The sequence below is a fragment of the Phragmites australis genome, chromosome 24, assembly GCF_958298935.1.
Source record: "Phragmites australis chromosome 24, lpPhrAust1.1, whole genome shotgun sequence".
NCBI lineage: Eukaryota > Viridiplantae > Streptophyta > Magnoliopsida > Poales > Poaceae > Phragmites > Phragmites australis.
The window spans coordinates 3,751,584-3,776,644 of NC_084944.1; the positions used below are offsets into that span (position 1 = coordinate 3,751,584).

A 25,061-nucleotide genomic window follows, 5' to 3' on the forward strand; every position below is an offset into this window, starting at 1 on the left:
TACATAAGTTAACATTCATTTTTTTTATAGCCCAGTCCCTATTCTGAGGTTTATATTGTAGGTCCTAAATGGAGGCGTATGTCTGGGAGTCGAATCTGGAACCGATAAGGTCGTGTTCGTGCACCTTGCCAATGAGTCGTTTGCTCGCATGCAAAGTTGTCTGAAACTAGGTTAAAATTCATCTTCAGTGGAGGCTTTTATGATTTTATGTTGATAACGAGAAAAGGGCAAAAATGTAAAAATAGATAACACGCTGGCGTATTTATCAAAATAGACAACAGATCGGCGTATTTACAAATTTAGCATATGTATCCGGTATCTCAAAATCCGAAAACCCGATTTGGATGCCTCAAATACCGAAAATGAGCAAGCCCCACCTTTTTCGACAACTAAGGTGCCAAATACGATACTGTTCACTGTGCTAGCCAGCGAGAAGCTAGGAAGCTAAAGTGCATAAAATTGCATGTTTTTTATTTAAATTACCATGTTTTTTAGAGTAAAAAATAGTCCAAAATTTTTAAACATGAGTTAAATAAAAACTTGCATTTTTATACGCTTCAGCTTCCTAGCTTCTCACTGGCTTGGTGCACAATAGAGGGTGTATTCGGTAACCAAGCTGTCAAATTCGACAGGTCAATTGCGGCAACTGAGGTACCGTATTTGGCACCTTAGTTATCAAAAAAGATGAGGCCGGCCTGTTTTTGGTATTTGAGATACCGAAATTGGGTTTTCGGATTTTGAGTACCAAATACCGTGCTAGATTTACAAATACATCGATCGGTTGTCTATTTTAGTAAATACATCTACGTATATTGTCTATTTTTACATTTAGACCCGAGGAAAAGCGTTCGCCTGATCTTCTTTTCAGCTAAACGTTCAGAAAGTGCCTGAAACCAATTATTCCAACTGATTATTCTAGGTTACATCAAATGGACCAAGGTCGTGTGAAAAGTTTAAAGACCTGTTTGTTTCGGATTGTAAATCTAGATTGTGATCAAAGTCTAAAAGCTAAAATAAACATCTGGATTGTAAAAATTGGATTGTGATCACAATCAAAAAACTGAAACAAACAGTTGGTTGGAAAAACTGAATTGTTACAATCCAACATTCAGATTGTAATAATCCAGTAATCTGTCTTTCACCAGATTGTAACAATCCATAATCCAGCTTTTACAATTCAAATTTTACAATCTAGCTTCTTACAATCCACAACTTACAAACTGTTTTTCACAATCTCTAACTAAAATAAACAAACCCTAAACCCAATAACTAACCAGTGCATTAAATGAAAATCGAACAGTCCTAGCTTCCAAGCCAGAAAAGGCTCTTACATCAATACCAAGACTGTTAATGCCAATCAAGCTTGCTTCCTGCGGAACATATCAGATTGCAAACTCAGCTTACTCTAAAGGAATACGTGTCCTATTGGCAATATTAAAGTGACAAACAACATCATGCATAATTAACACAGGAAATGGTAGTAATGAAAAAAAAATGAGCATCAAGGGGAGGACGTCTCACTAGGATTTTATTAAGAGGATGTAGTATCCCGAACTCGGACTGAGTAAGTGAAATCATATTCGACTGATCGTTAGTACCGTAAGAGATTTGGCAAAAAAGAAGAAGAAGAGAAGTGTATCGTATTCAAAGTCCAGGCATTGCAGTAATGAAATCACAAGGCAAAAGAAGTGCTTATGGGCAAAAGGAGATACTGCAAATTTATTCAAAGCCACAACAACTAAACAAGAAAAACAACATGTATCGTATTACCATTTTTTACAATGGAATACTAAATGTGGACATATGGGCAAATGCTGAGCATTCCAAACATAAGAATGGTACTTTCAGATTGTGAACATGAAAATAAGGCATCAATGAAAGAAAACACACCTCAACAGTAAGGCTCTTTTTCCTATGACAGTGACTTGAGAGCCATTGCGCACTTATCATTGTTTTCTTTGATCCTTTCTATAATCGCCCGTGCAGAATTTGTTAGAATATCTGGTTCTGCATCTTGAAAATCTTATGGATCGATCATCAGTTGCAGCAATCCACATAATAGAAGAAACTATAATGACCATCATATCCGCTTTGGTTGTTGTAAAATCTTTTTTTTTAATATAACAGATAGCTCTCTTGCTAGTTCTTTTAAAATATATATATAATGACCATCATACAAATAAAAATCCGGCTAATTATATGATATTCTGAAACAACACCAAATGATATGGGTGGAGAGGGAAGCGCATTCATTACCTGCTTCCCGTAGATGGAAAACAACTCAATTGTCATTATCTCCAGCTTGTAGATTATTGAATCTGTGCTCAAAGTAAAAAACCCAACAACATACCTAACAATGAAGTCATAAATCGGCCAAGCCATAATTTGTTATTATATAGAAGAGATAACTGTGGAAAAAATGCTTACATGATGTTACCTGCAATGACAGCTTTATTATCTTTTCCCTTTGTGATTTCAAAGAGGAATCATGAATAACCATAACCAAGAATCTATTCTCCTGCCAGAGGTCCACATGAACAATTCAGAATTCCAGCATAATGCATGCAAAGGTGGCAGTTATAGTAACATTATTGAAACGTTGATTCTTCATAAAGCATTTGCAAGATGCCAAAAAAAAAGAACAGAATAGCAGCATACGAACCTGCTCCTCTACCATCGAACCTGATATCGATCCAATAGACCAGCAGATAGTATTGAGGTTATTCCAACTCCAGTCTTCTCCATTTAATTGCTTGCTCAGTTTGTTCAAGATCCGGAGTTCAGAAGAAATTAACCTTAACTGCTGGTTTCAATTCACAAAAGGTGACCACGGTTCCTCGGACATCTTCATGTGGGACTTTGAAGGATTCACCGGTGATCATACGCTGTCTCACCTGCCCTTGCGGCAGCATCTTGAGCCATCTGCAAGAAAAGATGTTTAATCATAGTGTTAGACCTCAGACTTGGCATTGACATAACACAATTTTTTTTTGCAATGTGCAAGACTCTGACGGACCTGCAATGCAGCCATTTGTTCATGGAAGGCTTCCTCCAAGGACTTGATCTTGATCTCATACTCCAGCCACCTAATGTGGTAGCCCTCGATCTGCCGCTTCAGCACGACGTTCTCCTCCTTCTGCCGTAGCTACGCCTCCGCCTCCACTGCCTCCCTCTCTAGCTCTTAACCGATCAAAATCTACAATCAAAAACCAACATCGAATCCATCAAATTGTGCCAAATCGTCCCTCGCTCGAAACCCTAAATTGTAGGTTCGTGGTGGAAGCCGCCTGACCTACTTGATGGTGATGAGCTCTCCAGAGTCCAGATTCATGCTGAGGTAAACCTGCCTGAACGCGCCGCTCCGATGGGATCTCCCTTTCGCCACCGGATCGGCGGGATCTCCTCTCCTCCTCCTTCTTCCCATATGGCGCTACCCCCCACCTCTTCTGTCGGAGGCCGCGGGCACGGGCGGCGGCGACGGCGGTGGCAAGAGGCGGTGCATGGGTGAGGGGCTCTTGGACGTCCTGCGAAGGCGGTTGCTGATCCGCTCCCTGAACCCACCACCAGTGGCGGTGACGGTGGAGGAGAACACGGGCTCATCAAGGGCGGCGCCCGTGTGGAAGGATATGGAGCGGCACACGAAGTCACAGACGGCATCCGCCGACTAGGGGCTGCGCTGCGGCGAGCTTAGATTGGGCAGGGGACGAGGCAAAGGTGGTTGCGGCTAGGGTGGTGGAGGAGGTGGAGAGGAGGGTGGAGGAAATGGAAGCGGCTACAGCGGCGGTGATGTGGGGAGGCGGATGCGGCGATGACTGGGTGGCGGAGGAGGTGAGCGGCTCGGGTGTGGAGGAGGAGAAGGCAACGACGGTGGGTCGATTGCGCAAGGGCCCACCTGGTGGCGTGACTCTTACGTGAGAGACGGGGATGGGGTGGGAGAGGGACTCATGGGACTACGGAGAACGCGGGACTCATTTTTTCGCCCACCGCCGCCACTCGACCGCCGACGCCCTGATCCACCCCACTGTTGTTGGATTCGTCTGCCCCGCTCGTCATTGTCCTAATCGGGCGCGCCACTCCACCCAGATCTGCGCCGCCCGTTCCGATCCGACGCTGCCCTGTCTAATGCCGGCCGCAGCGATACGTGATTGGAGGGAGAGAGAGCAAGCAAGGAAGAGGGTGTCGATGTGGCGGCAGCACGGGGACTGGGAGATGCTACAGGGCCAACCGCGGACGAATGAGACGGCAGAGCGAGGCGCGGGCAAGAGGGGGTGGAGGGCGAGCGCGGGGAAGCGGGAGGAGGAGGGCCGATATGAGCGGCGCAAGCCGTGTGTAGGGGCGGCGTGTGGGGTGAGTAGGGGTGTTGATTCTGTTGTGGGGCCAGGTCAAGGCAAAAGACAGAAACATGTGACACATTGCGGTAGGATGCGAATCCTCTGATTTTGGCAAAGCAAAGTTAGAGGTGCTATAGTAATTCGTGAGTGCGTGAACTATATCATTGAAATCCTGACCGTCCATTCATGATTCGACGGACGGAAAAATTACTGTAGCACATCTGACTTTGCTTCGGCAAAATCAAGAGGATGCGAATCCCATTGCGGTGAGGATAAAGGGATTGTTGGATTCTATTTAAAGGGGTTGGATGAAATGCTCGATACCAATAGCATTCTCAACTTTATAGTTTAGATAAGAAGAGGCTAGGGGCTCAGGCAGAGAGCACAGGAAGCAAAAGCCGGAAGGAAAAGAGAGCAACAAGACGAAGCAAAACAGAAAATAAACAGCAATGAGGCTCCGGCTTCACGCGGTCCTCGGCCTCGCGCTGGCGGTGGCGGTCGTGCTCATCGTCTACTGCCTGGCTCACACGCAATCTGCAGGCGGCAGCGCCAGCGCGGCCAATGACTCGGGCTTCCGCGACGATAACACCGAGGAGGTGGTGCCGTGGTGGTTGGCAAGGAGGAGCACGGCCGGCGACACACGGAGCCGCGACGGGTGGGCGGTGGCGGGAACCCATTGATTGCATCCATTTTGTTTGTGCCAATCTAAAAAACGGGAGCCTCTGCCTAAGATTTTCCAAACAAATGCAAGTTCCAGTACAAAATCAGCTCGATCACCTGGAGCAGCAGCGGCCGCTCTTGGCCCACATGACTACACGAGTCTGTTCAAGCTCTTCGCCATCCTGATCATTCTGTCCACCGCAAGTGTGCCATGGCAGGTTGCTGTTTCTGGGTAAACCAGCGAGGGCACCACCAGCGCCGAAGCCGGTGCCTTAAAGAACTGTGGTTCGCCAGGCGGCGCAGGGCGGACGGCAGTCGTGACATGCGGAGCCGCGATGGCTGGGCGCAGAGATCGGGAGGCCGGCATGGGACGCTAATATTCATCAGTGGAGCTTCCGGTCCCTGCCGCCGGCGACGTCGTCCGTGCAGGAGGCGGCTCGACCGTGCGCCGACGAGCCACGAGGCGAGCAGATGTAGCTGGCTGTGGACCTGTGGTTATGCATTATCAGGGAGCGATATCAGCTGTGCGCGCGTGGGCACAACGTTTGTGCTCCAGCGCGTTGTGGTCCATTTGCTCCGTGCATGGTTTTAGCTGTGAAGTGTCGCCCTCACTCAATCAATACTATATATTAAAGCTTGAAGGATTAGAGTGATTCTAGGGGTCCAAGTACTGCAGCTATGGTTTATGTGGATTATACATATGTATATATGTATATATATGTGTATGTATGTATATATATATTCATATATTTACATATATAATATAATTTTTTGGGAAATTTTAGAAAAATAGCGAAAGGTACAATAGTTATATTATAAATCGGTTGAAATAATCTAAAATGCACAGAAAAATATCTAAAACTCAAAAAAATATGAAACAAATGTTGTTAGGTTGGTAGTATTGTCGTCTACATATTAAAATTATGTGCATGCATAAAATAATATTATTTTCTTCATAATTAAATGAATGTGTTAAATATTAATAAATTCATAAATAAATATTGAGATGTCTAAAATTGATGAACATAATTTTTTGTCTTCTTTTATCATGTTCTGTGAAAAAAAAAACAGACGCGGCGTAGATACACCAATCCACCTAGTATCATGTATGCACCGAAGGACATCAAATGGATCTCATTTTACCGCCTGTGCGCCACCAGCAACTGAAGACATAATGTCAAAATGGATGTGTAATGTCGCTCGAATGAACATATATCTTTTGTAACAGGAGAGCTATTACGCACCCACACAAAAGCTCCGATCCTTGCCGTTTTACTCGATTTCCATATTGCAGAATCTCTGGGAATTCCACTTCAGGATTGTGCAGCTTACTACCTTGCCGTTTTCCCCTAGGGCATTAGCACTGGTTTAGTGGTTTACCCACTCCCTGTTTCAAACGCACAAAACCTCGGGCTTTAGGCTTCAGCAGTTCACCTCAAGAGATCCAAGCGAACTTCCTCCCTATGGCAGGGCAAAATACTGGATGCTTGCACTTCGCAAATTAGATCTGGTAGCTGGAAAGCATGACCAGGGCCACAGCCCCAAGACGGGACTCGGAGTCATGTCTCGTGCTGGGTCATGCACATCCACTGGTATCAGTACCACTGCCGTACCAGTGGTTCAACAGCTCATCCACAGCACCTTGCGAGTGAGACCAAGAACAAGTGCCAAATTTGTCATGCTTCCCACAAGCCCAGGCCAGTCTGATCCACATTCTCTGATAAATTCAGGAGGCAGGAGATGCCATTGCCATTCGAGGTTGGAAAGCGTCACCAGCATGACACTCTCCTCGTGCCTTGTCGCCGGATCCCTCCTGATCGTAGCAGTAGTAGCTCCGGTTTATTCGAGCGCCGAGCAGAGGAGCAACGGGCGCGGGCAGTTTTTGGTTGCCAATGCGAGCTCCGCTCGTGATCAGAGGCAGGCTCCGTCTTGCCACACATCACCTGCGCCTCCGCCGCCACTTCCACCATGTTCTGGCCACCATGATCATCGTCAAGAAGCTCCGGTTCCACCGTTGAGACTTCTTGGTTCGCGGAGGCCTGTTGCAGGCCCGCCCCCGCCGCAGCACGGACCTCCACGGGGTCGTCGTACGAGGTATCCGCCGCCGCCCCCACCGCCGCCATGCTTGTAGCTGTAGCTGTTGCAGATGGCTGTCTTGCTGGCGTCCCGTTCCCTGTATTACTTTAGTAATAATATTTCCTCGACATTTCCATGCCATTGCATTATTTTAGTATGCCATTTGAAGGAAGTTTCCAGGATATGAACGCGTTTTTTTCAATTTCCTTGTGCGCAATGACTCGAAAGCGTTTGTTTACGTTGCTGACCGGTGGCCATTTCATTTGAACGCACAGAAACCTCGGATTTGTGAACTAAACGCTTGATCCATTGACCTGCGCAAGCCAAGAACTCTGATTGCATCATGTGTGCGTGTCAGTCTCAAGGTGGACATGCCATTAAGTATAAATTCAGGTAATCAGATCAGCGAGTGCAGACGTTCTTAGCTTGTTAGCCAATAGCCACCGGACGAGTATCTCTTGATATTGCGCGCCCGTCGCTAACGTGTGAGGCCGAGTCTATGCGTCAGCGACGAAATCAATTAACGTCACGTCATGAGATCCGGATCCATAGCCACCATGATCTTTGTCGGCCTCGCTGTCCTGGCTGCTCTGTTCACCGTGACATGGTCGGATGACGTGCTTGGGACAGTGGCGGAACTAGGATTTTTGTGTTGAGTGTACATTCCAAATTTACAAAAGATTGCAGATCCAATATACGAGTATAAAATTTGGCAAAAATAAAATACAAACATATTTAAAAGGTATCATAATATCGTAAATTCAACAAATAATTGTGAAATTTGCACAAAAAAGAGAGAGAATACAATAGAAATAGTTCAAATATGAAATAAGGCTGTTTTTGGTTCATTGTTGCAATCGCAACCGGTAACGGTATCCAAATACACTGGTAGTGGCAAAGGAACTAGACCGCGATCTGATTTGTTCGAGCTACACAATCTAATTCTATCTCCTAAGTAGCAAGCCAAAATTTGCATCTATTCTATCTTCTGAGTTGTATTATATATCTCATAATGAGCTTTCTTTCCCTCATGAACAAACCGCAAGATCTTCTACTTGCATTCCAATTCAATTTCAATCAAACTGCCGATTTATGTCTAATTCAACCCAACCTCACAAACCCCACCTCAACCCACAAGCCAGCAACTTCGGCTTGATCCAAGAACCCCACCTCCCAGCATACATACATCAAAAGAAAAAACTACGGAGATTCAAATTCCTGATCCCAAAACTAGAAGCGCAAAGCCGTGGAGTTGGGTGAGAGGGAGATCTTGGGAGGAGGGCTTCGGGATCGAGCCCTACGCCCTTGGCACCGCCGGGGACTAGTTGAGCATGAGGGGAGGGACTGAGGGAGGAAGATGATATCGATGTCGTGCCGATGCGTGTAGGCGTGCAACGATTCGTGGAACCTGGCTTTTTTTTCCACTGTCGTTTCTAATGGGCTAGCTGGCTAGCTAACTACTAACAAAAAATTAGGCCAAAGTCTAGGGTACTCCTAGGCCAATGCAGCTACTGAACTAATATGATACAGTCTCTGCTCAAGGAACTTGATGCGATAACTTAGGAGCAACCTACTTATCTGCTTACCCTATCTTTCATGTAAGGATTGAGCATATAGAGGTTGACTTCCGTTTTGCTCAAGAACGAGTCGCCAAGAAACTGTTAGAGATCAAATTCATTTCATTTCGAGATCAGCTAGCAGATATTTTGACAATGCCATTGCCAACTCGACAGTTATGTGCAAATTGATATTGCCTTAATTTAGATACTGTAAGCTGTGATTGAGGGGGGGGGGGTTAAGATATCTCCTTGTATAGATAGAATAGAATGGTAACTAAATCACGTTTACAACATTGTAGACAACTTCATGTTGTATTCTGTTTTGCGGATTCTACTATTCAGGATCCGACACGCTAATATAAATAGCACAAAGCGATCCCAAAACCAATCTCTAGTTTTACTATAGTTTTACACACTCTTGGCAGATGTCACTGTATGTCAATATTGCCTTCTTGCCTGCTTAGCATTTCAAATGTCATTGAACTATTTTAGTATGGTATTTGAAGGAAGTTTCCAGGATATGAACTTTGTCAATTTCCTGCGCGCAATGACTCGGAAGCATTTACTCCATTTTCATTTACCTTGTCGACCGCTGTACGTTTTCATTTCAACGCGCAAAAGCCTCGGATCTGTGAACTAAATGCTAGATTCATTGACATGTGCAAGCCAATAACTCATTGATTGTATCCACGTGTGCGTGCCAATCTCAAGGGGGGCATGCCTCTTCAAGAGACTTCCCAAAAAGAATCCAAATCAAACATACAAGTTTCAGACTTTCAGTATAAATTCAGTTCACCATATCAGCGAGAGCAAGTAAACCCTTTCAAGTTTCAGTACAAAATTGAGCTCACCACACATCACCGAGAACAGCAGCCGTTCTTGGCAACCATGAAATCGATCAAGCTCTTCGTTATCCTGGTCGCTCTGTCCACCGCAAGCATGCCATGGCTGGTTGTTGTACAGGGGAGGCCGGCGAGGGCACCACCAGCCCAACTTAAGTACATGTTTCCACGTCCCAGGCCCTCGCCGCCGCTGCTACCACCGCATCCTCCAACCCCGTCGCCCCCGGCACTACCACCATGCCATCATTAGATCTTGTTGTTCAACCAACTCCCTGCAACTACTGCTCACTCTTGTACGGTTGTACCCTGTTGTGACTTGTGACATTTAGGCATATTTTTACATTCCCATTTGTAATTCGTAATTTCTATGATTAGTCTAGAATGTAACAATGCTGCAATGTACTGATATGTTCATCAAACAACTGCTAGCTGACAAGCGCGACAAGGGCTATCAACACCCCGAGGACATGTCGCATGAGTTGCAGTCATGTGTCATTCACGTGCATAAGTCCATTGGTACCACAGCCGTACAGGTGATTGAACAGCTCATTCAGAGCACCCCGTGGGTGAACAAGAACACACGCCAAATTTGTCGCACTTCCCGGACTCCATGCGAGTCTGATCTATTTTTCCTTTTGTGCGTAGAGTTCGAGATACTGGTAGAGACTAGAGAGGCCATCACCGTAAGGCATAAGAAATTCAAAGCATCAGTACATCACCACCATCACCATGACACTCTCATCTCGCCTGGTTGCCCGCGTTCTCCTGATCATGGCAGTAGCTCTGGTCTGTTCGAGCGCCGAGCAAAGGAGCACCGGGCGCGGGCAGCACCAAGCTGCCAGTGCAAGGGGCTCAGCTCATGATCAGGGGCAGGCTCCGGCTCGCCACAGACTACCTGCGCCGCCGCCATGTTCCTGTCACCATGATCACCGTCAAGAAGCTCCGGTGCCGCCATTGAGGTCTCTTGGCTTGAGGACACCGGTGAAAGCTCCGCCCCCGCCGCGGCCGGGAACTGCACGGGCCAGTATAAGTCCATATCATCCGTCACCGCCGTCACCGCCGCCACCGCCACCGCCACCGCCATGCTCGTAGCTGTAGCTCCAACAGTCTAGCAGGAGACTGGATTGTTGGCGTCCCATTCCCTGTAGGCCTGTAACGTTGTTCGCTAGCCCGGGCATAACTGGGTACTGTTTTTTTTTTCAGTTTGGAGTTTTCAATCCACAGTGTAATCCAAATTGTTCATGGATTCATTCTAGTGTCCGGGGCAGTGTTCCAAAGCAATCAGCGTATGCTGATATTTCCTTCTTGCCTGCAACATTTGTTACATTTCTGATCCATTCTTGCTTGGCATTTGAAGGAAGTTTCAAGGATATGAACTTGCTTCCCCCAAGAAGCTCCAGAACGCGTTTGACTCAATTTCATTGTGCGCATGACTCGGAGGTGTTTGTTTACCTTGTCGGTGGATTACCATTTCAACGGGATTTATCAGAAAGAAGTGCTGGACGCATTGACTTGTGCAAAACCAGACAAGAACCCATTGATTGCATCCATGTGTGTGCGTGCTATTGTCAGGATCAAGGGGCCTCGATCTCCCTGAGATTTCCTAAACAGATCCAAGTCAACCATCCAAGTTTCAGTATAAATTCAGCCCGCCGGACAGCCGAGAGCGACAGTTCTTGGCCACAATGAGACTGCTCAAGCTCTTGGCCGCCTTCGCCATCCTGGCCGCTCTATCCACCGCCAATGCGCCATCGCCGATTGTTGTACTGGGGAGGCCGGTGAGGCCACCGCCAGCGCCGAAGCCGGGCCGTTCTAGGAGCAGGGTGAAACCCATGCCGCTGCCGCCACCACCGCAACCGCCACCATCACACTACCACCACCACAATCATCGGCACTGCGCGCGGTCACTGCATCGGCCACCGCCACCGTATCCTCAGCGCGGCGTGCAGGCATTGTGCCCTCCCGCACCGTCGCCACCAGCTCCACCACCGTGCCACCATTAGATCTTGCTGCTCATCCAGTTTCCCAACAGCTAGTCTTTACTCTTGCACTCAGTTAGCTTATGATCTTCGTTTAAGCTTACGATCTTTATGCATAATGTACACCTAGTCTTTACTCTTGCACTTAGTTGGCTTATAATCTTTATGCATAATGTTAATGTGTTAAGGCCCTGCCAGAGTATCAGGCCCAGATTGGGTCTAGGCGTGAGCGTATGAGCTGTAGCGTGTGTTGCCAGCTGATGTATAAAGCTGAGGCGTGTGTGTGTTAGGATCATCATCGAACATGTAATGAACAACTCAATCTCTCCTCAATACAATACTTCCGTCCTCCCGATTCCAATTTCGTTCTTCTCCTTTCTATCTTGATCCCCAGTTCCTTTCTCCTACCAGTCGCTAACATAATGTATCCCAATTCATTATTTCTTTGATTAGTCGATACTTTTTCGAACGAAATTAGTCTATAATCTAACAATACCATGTGCCGTTCAGTTGTTCAAAGATCGGTTTTTGTTACAGGCATAATGCAGTCAAGCTGTGATAATTGTCTCATTGATTGCATCCGTGAGTTCGTTCGGATCTCGAGGGGGCTCTGACAGATTTCGCAGACGAATCCAAGTCAATAATCCTAGTTTCAGTATAAATTCAGGTAATCAGATCATCGAGTGCAGACGTTCTTAGCTTGTTAGCCAATAGCCACCATGGGTCTGTTCAAGCTCTTTGGAGGCCTCGCTGTCCTGGCTGCTTTGTTCAGCCTGACATGGCCGGACGCCGTACTGGGGAGGCCGATGAGGTCACCGCCGGCGCCAAAGCCGGCCCCGAAGTAAAGGACTCGATCACGGCTGCCACCACCACCGCCACCGCCACATCATCGGCAAGGTGTGCGGTCACGGCGTCAGGCGCCACCGCCACCACCGTATCATTTCGGCGTGCAGCCATTGCTCCCTCCAGCACCGCCGAGCACGCCACCACCGCCGTGCCACCATTAGATTTTGCTACCCTTCTACCTCCCCGCAACTAATCTTCACGCTTGTGCCCAGTTAAGCTAGCTCATGATCGTTTGAAGCACAATGTTGTATTGCTATTCTAATTCAGATTGTCTTGATTTGTCCTGAATGCAACAATACAGTCTATCGTTTGTTACTGTCTTTTTAACCGCGGTCAAGCTGTGAAAATCATCTCAAGAAACATTAGCACAAAACATTACCAACAACTTAGATTAACGAAACAAACTTTTTTAAATTAAAGAAAACAAGAATTGTTCAAAGAAAGAAGCATATATTCTTAAGACTACTAGACCAGCCTCAATGAGGGAAGGCGAGCTCCCCTCTCAGCCGATCTGAAGAGCAGAAGATTCGTTCTCCGAGCAACGCAACACCTCCATTGCCATTGCAATCGACAAAGGGGCTGCCTGAATCGATGCTCGTTGCACCTCTCTTCTCCTTCGAGATGAGATCGGCTCGATGCCAAAGGGGCAAACAAAGCCACCACGAAATAGAACAAAAAGGATTGCAATAGATGGAATCAAGGAAGAAAAAAAAAACAGAAAACCGCGAACAATCGGCTGATCGCCTCCCGTATCTGCTCGAACTTGATCGTGGCGGCGTTGCCCTCGTTGTTGGATGTGCCGGCGGCGTTGCCGTCTCGCGCGGATTTATAGGGAGAGGAGCGGACGGAGGAACCCTAACTAGGGGTTCCGATACCCCTGGCCGCAGCACGATGCATGCTGTTCGATCCCAATCGGACGGTTAGTACTCCGTAGCACACAAGCGCTCCTTGACCCAACAAAGCTAGCCCGTTCCAAGAACAGGCCGCTGGGGCATGTCCATATCTGGTCCAGCACAGGCCCAACCGAAAAGTTTCCGGCCGAATTGAGCCCAGACTAACATTGAAAAGTTTCTGCCTGAATTGAGCCCAGCGTAACACAGAGCATATTTGGATTTTTTTTTTGTTTTTATATTGCAAAAATCAAAAAAATACAAAAATAGATATCCATTTGAAACAATCATAAAAATAGACATCTATGGTCCCATGGCATATGTCTACTTACTACCCATGATAAGCTTTAAAAAAATAAACATATCACATTTTCAATTTAAAATTGTCGAGCACGATAGAAAGAGGGGGCTAGGTTTTAGAGGCCCGAGGTGGCCGCCGCACTTGTCCCTTCCAGGGCCAGCCCTAATCAGATCGAATCCTGGCAGATCGTGAAAGGGGACCTGCCACTCCTGCTTTCGGCTTGTAAGCCTTACGCATTTGTCAATTTGGACTCGTCACTCGTGGCCACTATACATTAACACTACACAAAGAAAGATCAACCTGTACAGCTCCGTCTCCATGATGGCAAAGCATCTTCAGCCGACAAAAATGGGCAGGACTCGGCAGATTTTTGTGCTCGAGATCTCGACAAAAAAGTTGCAGGCTGATCTTTAGCCGGAACGATGATTGCTCAAATAAAGCGATCGCCATGAAAAGAGTGGAGCACCACCGCCGCAGGCCCACACGCGGCGTAGGCAGGCAGGGAGGAGGCCGCGGAATCGACTCTGCGAACGTCGGAAGAGCCAGACGTGAGAGAGTGAGTGTGAAGACGCGGCGGCCGAGGTGACGTCACTGTGCCGGCAATTCTCGTTGTGCAGTGCAGGTAGTTTAAGCCCTGCCTGCTGGTTTCGTTGAAGTACCTGTTTTTGCTGTGGTCTCTCTCGAGTGAACTTTTTTGTGGCAGAAACTTGTCACGGAGTGTGATAGAATCATGAGTGACTTTAGCGTCGGTTCTGATATTTTGGTGGTCCAGAATGAGATTAAAAATGAGATCTTATTATTAAATATAAATCGTTCAGATCTAATTTTTTCAGTTTGCTTTTAGACCGATATACACAGTATACATATACATATGAGGCCTTTGAATTTTAGACCCTGGGCGGGTGCCCCGCTCGCCCCCCCTCAGGGCTGGCCCTAGTACTTTTCACAAGGGCCGCACAGTTTGACTACAAATTAGAGTATCCAGAAAATAATAAAAAAGAATAGCAGCGTGTCAAAAAATAAATACTCCATCTAACTGCGTATAAATCGACAGACAAGCAACTTTTTTTAGGAAATATAAAAGGGGAAGACAGACAACTTTTTGGAGGGAAATACACGAGGAAAAACCCCTTCTGTAAAATTGGTGGGAATTAGCGTCGAGCAGGCTCCAACGTGGATGGCACGGGCCCAACAGCACACACTGGCCAATTATGCTAGGCACAACATCAACATGCAACTTTTCAAATTTATGATTTGGATTCACCTCGGGATCATAATCCAAAGGACCGGTGTCTCACCAGCGGTGATGGCCATGGCTTTCGTTCATCAATCATTATGTGCAGGATTTAGGTTAATAAGATCCCTAGTTGTGTAATGAATTTGAATATTAAAAACATTGAAGATAGAGAAGATGACGCTGATAACGGTGCGGGTGAGGAGGGGTCGCTCCACCATAAATAACATATATACGAGTACAACCAAAGCGAGGGTGATGCCGATGGTAGCTCGCAACGGAGGCTCAGCACAAGACCTAATATCACTGTAGCGGTAAGGGACGTTGGTTGCAAGAGGGAGTTAGGATCCGACAATAGTTGAGAGAGAGAGTGTGTTATTTTTTTGTGTGTGGATTGGAAATGTAAGGTCACATGCACCGCCCGAGAGGCTTGATTCATGAGATATCACATGCACTGTCCGAGAGGCTTGATTCGTGAGATAAGTGGCAGACTCACGTCACGGAAGATCAAATGTGTGGGTTTTGTCTTCCTGTCACCTTGCCGCATAGAAGATCAAAGGTGATGGCCCATGGCATGGACCGTGTCTCTTTGCTGGCTTGCACACATCAGCTTCATGTCAAAACATCATTGTACCGTCCAATCGGCCAATCGTTCTCAACTATTTTTTCAGATAATAATGGCAGCAGTGGCCGAGCAACAGATTAGGCTGGACATTCGTGCCCTTCTTCCTCCTCTAACTCTTCTCCCTCCTTTTTCTCTATGGAAAATTTGTAGGGCCCAGTCCCCTTCCTTAATGACAATGTATTATCATAATCAGAACCATGGTCACCCACATCCTTTTATAGTATACCATACTTTCTAGTATATCATACTCTCTTCATTCTTTTTTGTTTGCAGTCATTGACTTTTCATGATGTTGGAGGTACATCTTTGACTACTATTTTATCTCTACTATATAAAACAAGAGTTGATTCGTATGTTATCCCCTCTCACCTCCCTTCCTCACTCCAGCTAATAAAAAAAACAGATAAATATCGTTGTCTAATAAAATACATCTAATAAAGAACCAGATACCTCTCATCTCATGTAATGGAAACAAAAAACTAGCCTCTCATTGGCTCGACTCTATCCTCCTACATTGCCCGTATCTGTCCCCCTCGCTGAGCCTACGGCATCTGCCGCATTGTTCCTCCGCCGTCATGGTCGTCGCTGCACTCCCTTGACTTCTCCTCGCTCTCTTTCCCCACCAATAGGCAGCCCATCCACCGCCTCCTTGCTCGCCCCATCCCCGCTAACCCCGGTACCTTCCTCCTTAACTACCACTATTTCCTCACGGCTTCCTCCGGACATCGGCGAGGCCGCAAGAAGGGTCTTCCAAAGTTGCCAGCTCCCTCGGATGGTTGCACACTGGACCTCTGCCGCCTGTTACATGCTGTGAAGCGGTTCGGTGGGTATGACTGTGCCTGCTAGGGGAAGCGGTGGGGTGACGTGGTCTACTCTTTAACGACAAGGCACCAATGCATGGATCAGAGTGTACCAAGCATGTGCTTGCACAACTTTATTACGAGCATCTGTATGAGTAAGAGAAATTCACAAACAGATCGGTGCCATGGCAAGGGAAGAAGGGGAAGCAGCCAGATGTTGAATTTGATGATCAACCGCAGTTTCTAGTTTAGAATATGAAGAGAGGAACAATTCTGATAATAGAGAGATGGATGGGGAGGTTTCAAGTGTTAGGAGTTGGAAAAGTAGAAATACCATTCCTAAGAAAGCAGTCGAGGGACTTGTCATGGTCATCACGAAAATGATGGTGGTAAATAATGCTTGAAATTCGTTACAACGTACAAGCATTTGACTATGTAACTAAATATTAACATGGACTAATAAAAATATATTTTTATGAAAGAATTTCAAAAGATGAATCTAATAGTAATACACCAATTGTTGATAGGTTTGAACATATTAGTGGTTAAACTTAAGAAACTTTGACGGCATGGATGCAAGGAGTACAAACATAAAAGAATGGAGTGAGTATAATGATTTAAATAGTGTTTATGCAGATGTAGAACATATAATAAGTAGTACTAAAATAAGCTCGTGCCTAACGTGAACGCATTTCACCATCGTCTACAAATTAAGTTATATAACCGATGCTGATCTTCACTCGTTACCTTTTTCAATTGGACCACAAGAAATATGTCATCTTTTTATCTCTCTCTCTCTCTCTCTTCTTTTTTTCAATTTGATCGACTTCGTAATCTTAGAAAGGAGGATAATGTATGCGACTGCTTGACCGGTGGATTTTCATTTCACTCCATTGCTTCGTAAACGCATTTCGCTTTCCATTCACGCTCACGGATTCACAACGCCAAATGAATCTGGGGGAAGAAAAACGAGAGGGAGAGACGTGCGGTACGGGTAAGGTCTTAGCGGCGATGCTGTCAGCTTGTATGTTGCATTGATGTACCCGTACACCGACACCTCTGCTCCTCGATTGGTTCATTGAACCTGGACACCATATCGTCATTCACCCATTCCGGCCTATATAAAGAGAGGTCCAGAGTCCAAGCCAACTCGCCACAACACCATTACACCAAGGCTAAGTTAACAAGCCTGAAACTCGCACAAGAAAGAATCGAGCATATACATATACTTATATATATAATATAGCAGTGCGTTGTACTATAGTGTAGTAGCCATGATGACGAGAAAGGTGACCATGGACAGCAGGGAGCCTGAGGAGATCAAGAGGAGGAACGCCGAGCTCGAGAGGGCAGCGGCGGAGGCGGCGGCAAGGGAGGAGAGGCTGAGGCGGGAGCTGGAGGCGGCCTTGGCGCGGCTGGCCGTGGCCGAGGAGGGCGAGGAGCGGCTGTGCGTGCAGCTCGGCGAGCTGGAGGCCGAGGCCGTGGCGCAGGCCGTCGAGTACCAGGAGCAGATCAGGGCGCTCTCCGAGCGGCTCGCGTTCGCCGACGGCGCGCTCAGGTCGTCCGGGCAACGGAGCGTCGCCGCCGGCGTCGCGGGCATGGATTGATCCAAGTGGTACCATGTTATTTATCATCTACGACAAGCTTCATTCCTTTGGTGGCTTGCGATCGAGGATGGTTTTTATGCTTATGATCCGTGTAAATTTGTACATGTATTGTTTTTTCTAATCACGTTGATTTGCGCGTGGCGTGTGTAGATCGTGAACTTGTACATTAGCTTCAGATGCTACGATCCTTTTAGTTTGCTGGTTTCAGTTTAATAAAATGTGACCAGGAACTTTACCCTCTGTTTCTACTTGGAAAAAAAAAATCCTTTTACTTTGCAGGCTATGATGGCCGGCAGCTCACGTGGCAGTGAAAGTGATATTGTTGGACAGCCAGGAACGTGAAAGTGATGCGAACGCGCTCGTAGTAAGTTGGTCGCTTCGCTGGTGGGTGAACGAGCGGTCGGTAGTTCGACTCTCCTGGTACAGCGTCGCACCAGGGTTTGCTCTATTTCTTTTGGACAGTCTAGAGTGCTTGTGGATCACAATTGAAACGCCGGAATGCATATGATCACAATAGAAACGCATTTAGAGAGGCTGAGGCTTTATAAATCTCTTTAATAAACGTGTCTCTATAAGTTATAGACGTACATTTATAGTGTTGAGGTTTCAAAGAAAAAGAACGCTCAAACATCAGCAACATGGCTTATTGGCTTGGATGTTCAAAAACTTCTATGTTAAGGTCAAAACTTGAAACATTTTTTTTAATTCTAAGAATGGCTGGTTGGCAGGCGATTTGCCCACTTTCATTACAAGCATGAGAAGTTAAGGTTTGCAGGTGACAAAAAACAAAAGGGTGGCAAGCAATGAAACTTGAAGTGCTTAACAAACAATGAAACAACATTGGTTACGAGACTTTCAGCGAAGCTGGTAAAGAGAGGCACCAAAATTAGAATGAAACCAACTGAATGTAATTTCCCCCCTTTTAACAAGAAGTAAAATAGTGAAATGTTATTCAGTGAGCATACCACTGCAACATCATTGGTTACGAGACTGCAAAGCACGTTTACGTCTATCAGTTACCCCGAAACGATTTGGCCATATGAAGGTGATCTACGTGGTTGGGTTGAAGGATGACGAAGACCAAGCCACTGGCGATGAAAAACCTACACCACAGAGCACACATACGACATTTAATTCTAGAAATATGACTTCGACTCCCGTATATTCATACATTGACAGAAAACGACTGCACCAGCTGCTACATTAAGCAAGAGAATAACGAAACCGTGGACCAACATGAGCACAAATAATCGGTGGAATTTGTCACCAGGTAGGCACACCTGGACGGCTCGACCCGGAGCAAGCTGGGCTCGAGGCTCAGTTTTGAGCCCGTCAAGCCAACACCCGGCTCGGCCTAGCCCAATACAAGGACATAAAGTATGTTTTAATACTTTCTTCAGAAAACAAATAAAATATTACTCCATCTACTCAATAATATAGGAGTCTTTGGGCATGGTAAGGCCGAGCAACTTCAGCCATCAATTTCCGTTGTACTAATATGTTAGGAAAAAACATAAAATATGGCATTTGAAAAGTGCTTCTCATAGCAAATCTAATTATATTATTTTTATACGATCAATCTAAATAGTTTTTGTACTCATTTGTGGTTCAAGTTGAACAAACTTGACCACTCAGATATTAAATCAGAACAGAGGAAGGGAAGTATAAGTATTTCGTGTTTTTCAAGCCTTGGGGGTACAATAAGAGCCCAGCTCAATATAGATCCGGTCTGTTTGTCACGGGACGTGATAATAACCAGTACAATATATAAATTATGAAATGAGGGCAGAATCTTGTCGTCATCTAAAACTAAAATTCTGATATCTCAACAAATTTTCAACCGTGGAACTCACAAACATAGACTTTTAATGTAAAAGCTTCAATCTTTAATTTACAACAGCAAGTTTGTGTTACTGGACAATAGCAGCAAAATATCTTGTTCACCAAAACCCACTTCCCACATGCTAGTTCATTTGACATATAGTGAGATTAAATGATCTTATTGGCAACAAACTGTGTGGTTCTACCTTTTTTTTCTTGGGTCCATAGGCAGGGTACTAACCTACCGAATGAACATTATGAGAAACCAGAATTAAATATGATACATGTATAAAAAAAGATAATTAAACCAAGCAAAAAGAGTGACATGCCAACTGCACTAGATAATGCCAAGAATGCTGATAGCATATGAAAAATGTAATCATCAACTGAACTAGAAAACAATATCTAAGAAACTTATAAAATGGCAGTATATGAACACCACCTATTGGCATCTAGTCCTAAAAAAATTGACAGAAGCATGAAAGGAAAATGGTCAGCTATTTTCCTTCTCGGCTATTTTCTACATGTAGCTTTTATCCTCGAAATTATCTTTACATAACTGATTGGTTACTATTCTTGTGAACTTGTTGTTTCCAGAAACTAGACATCGATGCAACAAACTTGATTTAAGAATCGAAGCAGATACCGTGAATGGTGAAAAGCTTGCGAAACATGAGATAAAGAAACCGATGGGCTGATGACATGTTTCCTCTTTGAATTGGGGTAGCATGATAAACAGTATATGATAGTGGTAACGAACTCCAAATTACCACTAAGGTTTCTAGTAGATTCAAATACACACTTTGTTTTCTTTGAGCTATCATAGATATGGCCTTACTTCTTGGATTCCTAGTGGAGAGGAAATCCTCGTGTTTCCATTCTCTAGGAAAATCATAAAATTGATTGGTAATCCTCAACAGGACTTCTGCATCTATCATAGACAAAGAAAGATGAATTGTCCAGCATTCTAATAAGTTTCGTAGAATAACAAACAATGCTAAGGCTGCAAATTCTTTCTGAGGCTGGGAGATTGTAGAGTGTAGCAACGTCCAATGAGCAACTTTGGTGTAGAATCGAAAACATGATACAGCAAGTTTGAGGCCCCACCATGACCTAAAGCATGTGGTGTAGGGATTACCACATGCACCTCGCCAGTAAAGCATCATACCATTTATGAGATTGTCTCAATGAAGCATAAAAAAAAAGAATATCCTGGCATTGGGAAAAGCATATTCCCCTAATAGAGGCAAAGTAGCACTACTCAATTCCAGTCCCAAGCTTGGCATGTGCGACATTAGTGTAGTTATGGCCATTTTCAGTCACGAATCATACCAGGAAACAAGGCATCCTACTTTCCATTAGAACCAAATCGGCTGCCACGATTTCGTCTGAGAAGAAAGACTGCCAAAATTTCAGCACAAGAATTTTCGTTAAATGTACTCTAATAAAATCATAATTCTATAATTTTCTAGTACAAAAAAGACATAAAGTTATAAGGCTAGGAAGTTACCATAACATAAGGTGAAATCACAGATCGGAGGCCACCACAAAAGTCAACGTCATCAAGTAGAATAGAACAGGTGCACTATATCAGCACATTGATTTATTGATCCAGATGTAAATCTAATTTAACAATTACAGAGTTCAGTGGGTACAACTCCAGTAATCATAGAACACTCGAATAAAACAGAACTATTTCAGGAAGCTATTTGTATCCACTAGCAAGCTGCATAATCACCGCAACTGGTGTGTAACAGAAAGCGTGTTGCATGTAATCTCTTCAAATCAAATCAGAGCATGGTAATCTTTTTTAAAAAGAACTAGATTAAGGTGATAATCACATATTCACATGCCCAAAAAGAAAGATGCATGTAGTGTTGCCATGTAAGGTATATATACCTCTTGTAGGTGGATAAGCTCAAGTACAACTGGAATGCCTTCACATGATATACTCTTGGTTATCAGAAAACCTTCATAAAAGAGGTTGTGCTCTTGTGAAAATAAAAAGTTTACCACCACCAACCGAACGACCCAGGAGCATATCATGGTCAAGGTAAGAAAGATAATATAATCCTCCAGGTGATCGTCTGACATTCAATTCGGTTTGGTAATTACAAAACACTGGAAAATATGAAATGAGTAAATTAGTGTGGAAAATTACCTTTCAGGACCACTAACAGGAACTTGAGCTCGAAAGGTTTTAAGGAACTGCAATATCTGCACGAACTAAGGCCGTGTTTGTTTCCGCTTAAGATTATAATAATTAGCTTATAGATAGTGGATTATAATAAGCTGGATTATGATAAGCTGGAGGAAAATAAGTTGTGAGTTGTTTGGCAACTTAGATTATTGGAGTCTGGATTGTTGGTAAAAATCTGCAATGCCCTCAATAGGGAGCGAGGGATTCTGGTGTGGGGTGGGAGGAGTGGTATTGGTGGGTAATTTTCTCTAAATTCAATAGGTAGTATAGTAAAAAGTCAAAATAAACTGAAATAAGCTTCTCTTCCACAGCTTATGAGATTATTATAATCTGGAGTTCAGCTTATAATAATCTGGACAAATAATCTATTTGTTTGTTTCCACTTTACATAAATAAACTAGCTTATTATAATCTTAAGTGGAAACAAACATGCCCTAATTTGCTGCATTGAAATTTGAAACATCTGTACTATGATAGTTTTATTTTAGATAATGTGTACTATGGTAGATGATAAAGAACTACAACAAACATGGTGAAAGAGCAAAAGCTGATCCTAAATATTAATATTTTTAACTTTATATTTCCTTTATGCAGCAGACAACAAAAGTAATGACATGTTGCAAACTGTGGGAACTAGCAGCTCTCAAAACTATCAGTATTCAGAACTGTATAATGGGGAAAATATAGATCGATGCCCGTATTTGTCAATGACCAAGAAAGAGAAAACAAGATTTGATCAAATCAAGGATAATATGCAATTCTACGATGCACTTATTTGATATAACTTGGCAGTATGGCATACCTGAACGCTCAAAAATGACCGAGGAAGTATAGCACGAGCCAGGGGGTATTTTGGGTGTCACAGGCACACCCAAAATACCCCGATGCTAGTACAGATTAGTTCTTTGTTGAATAAAAATTCGCAGATGTTAGTATAGATTACTGTCACATGCACATATAGAATTCTCGTGTAGAGAGTGTTCTAGCTCCGCCATTGGCAAGAGCTATTAGTGCTTGCAGCTGCTCGCTAATCTTGATGTTTTCGACAGCAACCTGTTAAACAATGGATCATAAGTTCAAACTAACAACTAACACTAAAAGCCAAGGCCGCACAGAAAAAAGAAGATACCATTTTTTTTCTTTAATGGAAGAGGGAAGAAGATATGATGTTCAAGAGGGTAGAAGAGTTAAAACACTGAGTCTGGGTCAGGAGCCAGGCGTCAAATGTTTAGGCTTTACAGTACAGGGAAAAATAATAGCCACATCTAGACCAGCAATGGCTGAAAATCCCTGAAAGGCTTAATGGTCAAAGAAAGCAAATGATAACGCAGAAACAACCATTTAAAAGGGTTAGCTTAAGACAGTGGATGGAAATAGGACAAAAAAAGAAACAGAAATTTCCAAGATTGCAAATGACTTGTATGCATCATTTCGTCATAGATACGTTGTCTGGCTATATAGCGCCATCTTGCATGTGAATATAATCATGGAGAATGATAACTGCCAATGTAGCTTAAATATTAATATAATAATACTACTTAGCAAGTCAATACATCAAGGCTCATGCCTTTTATTTACCATTGCAAAATTAAACGTCACAATATATTTGTCCTGGTTTCACATCATAAATGCCAAAATTTTCCATTGCAGTTCTTTTATCAAATAATCATATTTAGATATTTTTGAAAAGGAATATTACCGCCTCAAATTTAAGAGAGATGTTGCTATCACGGCCGTGAGGCAGTGAACGGATTGGGTACGTGTGGGAGGTCTCCGGCCGTTCTTTGGCTGGCTTCCTGCCCGTGGTAAGGAAGTTGATGCCGGCAAGGCGTTGATCAGCAGGGAGATGAGGTTTAGAGAAGGGAGATGAGAAACTAGATTGTTTGTATTGCTTGATCTCAAGGATGCGAATTCAATGGGCATATATAGCCCTGCCTATTACAAACCGACACAGTTGTAATCTAAACAAACACCTAACCAACTTGCAAACCAACTCTAAGCCAAACAAACTTCTAACCACCCAAAGGACTAATCTTGGACGACTCCCGCAGATCGCTCTCACACTCCATCCGTGTTGACTGTGGACCCTTGCTTCTTCCTACAATGATAATATTGCCCGACCATGACTTGACTTGACTACGATGATGACCTTGAGATTGTCAATAAAAACATCCTCGGTTCTCGACTTGACTACAATATCATCGATACAAGTTTCCACATTGCGCCTAATTTAGGGCTATAGACAGTTTTGAATACACCATTCATAAGTAGCATCAACGTTATTTAAACCAAAGGGCATCTTTGCATAGCAAAATACACCAAAAGGAGTAGTAAAAGTAGTTTTCTCCTCATCCTCTATTCCCATGCTAATTTGGTGATACCCCAAATAGGTATTTAGAAAACACAACAATGTACAACCCGTTGTAGAGTCGATGATTTGGTCGATGCATGGAAGAGGAAAATGATATTTTGGACATACCTTGTTGAGGTTAGTGAAATCGATGCACATTCTCCATTTACCATTAGCTTTCTTGACGAGGACGGAATTTGCGAGCCATGTGGAGTGACGAACTTCTCGAATAAAGCCCACCTTAAGGAGATTGTCGACATCCTCTTGGATGGCTTGCTTCCTATCATCTGCAAATCTTCGTTGCTTCTGCACCACAGGTTTAGAGTCGAACCTAACAGCTAGTCGATGCTCGATCATTTCCCTAGGAACTCCAGGCATATCAGACGGTTGCCATACGAACACGTATTGGTTTGCCCGGAGGGAAATGATGAGCTCGAATTCCTATTTAGAGTCGAGGTTAGTCGCAACCTTAACCTTCTTTGGCCGGTTCAGACGGGTCAAGAGGGATCGCCTTGACGCCATCAACTGTCTTTTTGTTGCTAGCGCCGTCGTTGTTCTAACCCTTGGCGGCATCGTTGGAGTTAGAGGTGTCAGCAAGACTTACAAGCTTGGAGTCCTTGACTTCAATGGTGGCTTGATGCTTTTGACACTTGGAAACCGCGCCTTTAGAAGTGATTGCCGCTTGACTGAGGTGTTCGACCATATCTAGGCTCTGCTTATCGCATTTGACCGCTGGTGTTGATCTCCCCTGACAGTTATGACCCCTTTAGGGCCCGGGATCTTGAGCGTCTGGTATGCATAGTGCACCATTGTCATAAACTTGTCCAGCATTGGGTGGCTCAGGATCACGTTGTATGTTGTCTCGAAGTCCACAATATCGAAGGTAAGCTTCTCTATATAGAAGTTGTCGAGTGTACCAAATGTGACCGGCAACTCGATC

The 25,061-nt window shown here is 44.5% G+C and overlaps 2 protein-coding genes, 1 long non-coding RNA gene and 1 other non-coding gene across 4 annotated transcripts; 2 read left to right on the forward strand and 2 right to left on the reverse strand.

Annotated features, from left to right (window-relative positions):
• Positions 1–2,671: 2,671 nt before the first annotated feature.
• LOC133906931 (uncharacterized) lies at positions 2,672–3,717 on the reverse strand. Its single transcript, XR_009907876.1, has 3 exons — positions 3,293–3,717; positions 3,017–3,196; positions 2,672–2,922 (listed from the first exon to the last, which is right to left on the reverse strand). It is a non-coding gene; the product is annotated as an uncharacterized LOC133906931 (long non-coding RNA).
• A 2,780-nt stretch (positions 3,718–6,497) lies between these two features.
• LOC133907859 (formin-like protein 18) lies at positions 6,498–7,199 on the forward strand. Its single transcript, XM_062349954.1, has one exon. The coding sequence runs from the start codon at positions 6,553–6,555 to the stop codon at positions 7,120–7,122; it is 570 nt and encodes a 189-aa protein (XP_062205938.1). The 5' UTR covers positions 6,498–6,552; the 3' UTR covers positions 7,123–7,199.
• Positions 7,200–12,742: 5,543 nt separating this feature from the next.
• Positions 12,743–12,878, reverse strand: LOC133908124 (small nucleolar RNA snoR77). The gene has a single exon (XR_009908095.1). It is a non-coding gene; the product is annotated as a small nucleolar RNA snoR77 (small nucleolar RNA).
• Positions 12,879–17,280: 4,402 nt separating this feature from the next.
• On the forward strand, positions 17,281–17,996 carry LOC133907478 (protein RESPONSE TO LOW SULFUR 3-like). The gene has a single exon (XM_062349531.1). The coding sequence runs from the start codon at positions 17,418–17,420 to the stop codon at positions 17,748–17,750; it is 333 nt and encodes a 110-aa protein (XP_062205515.1). The 5' UTR covers positions 17,281–17,417; the 3' UTR covers positions 17,751–17,996.
• The last annotated feature ends 7,065 nt before the right edge of the window (positions 17,997–25,061 follow it).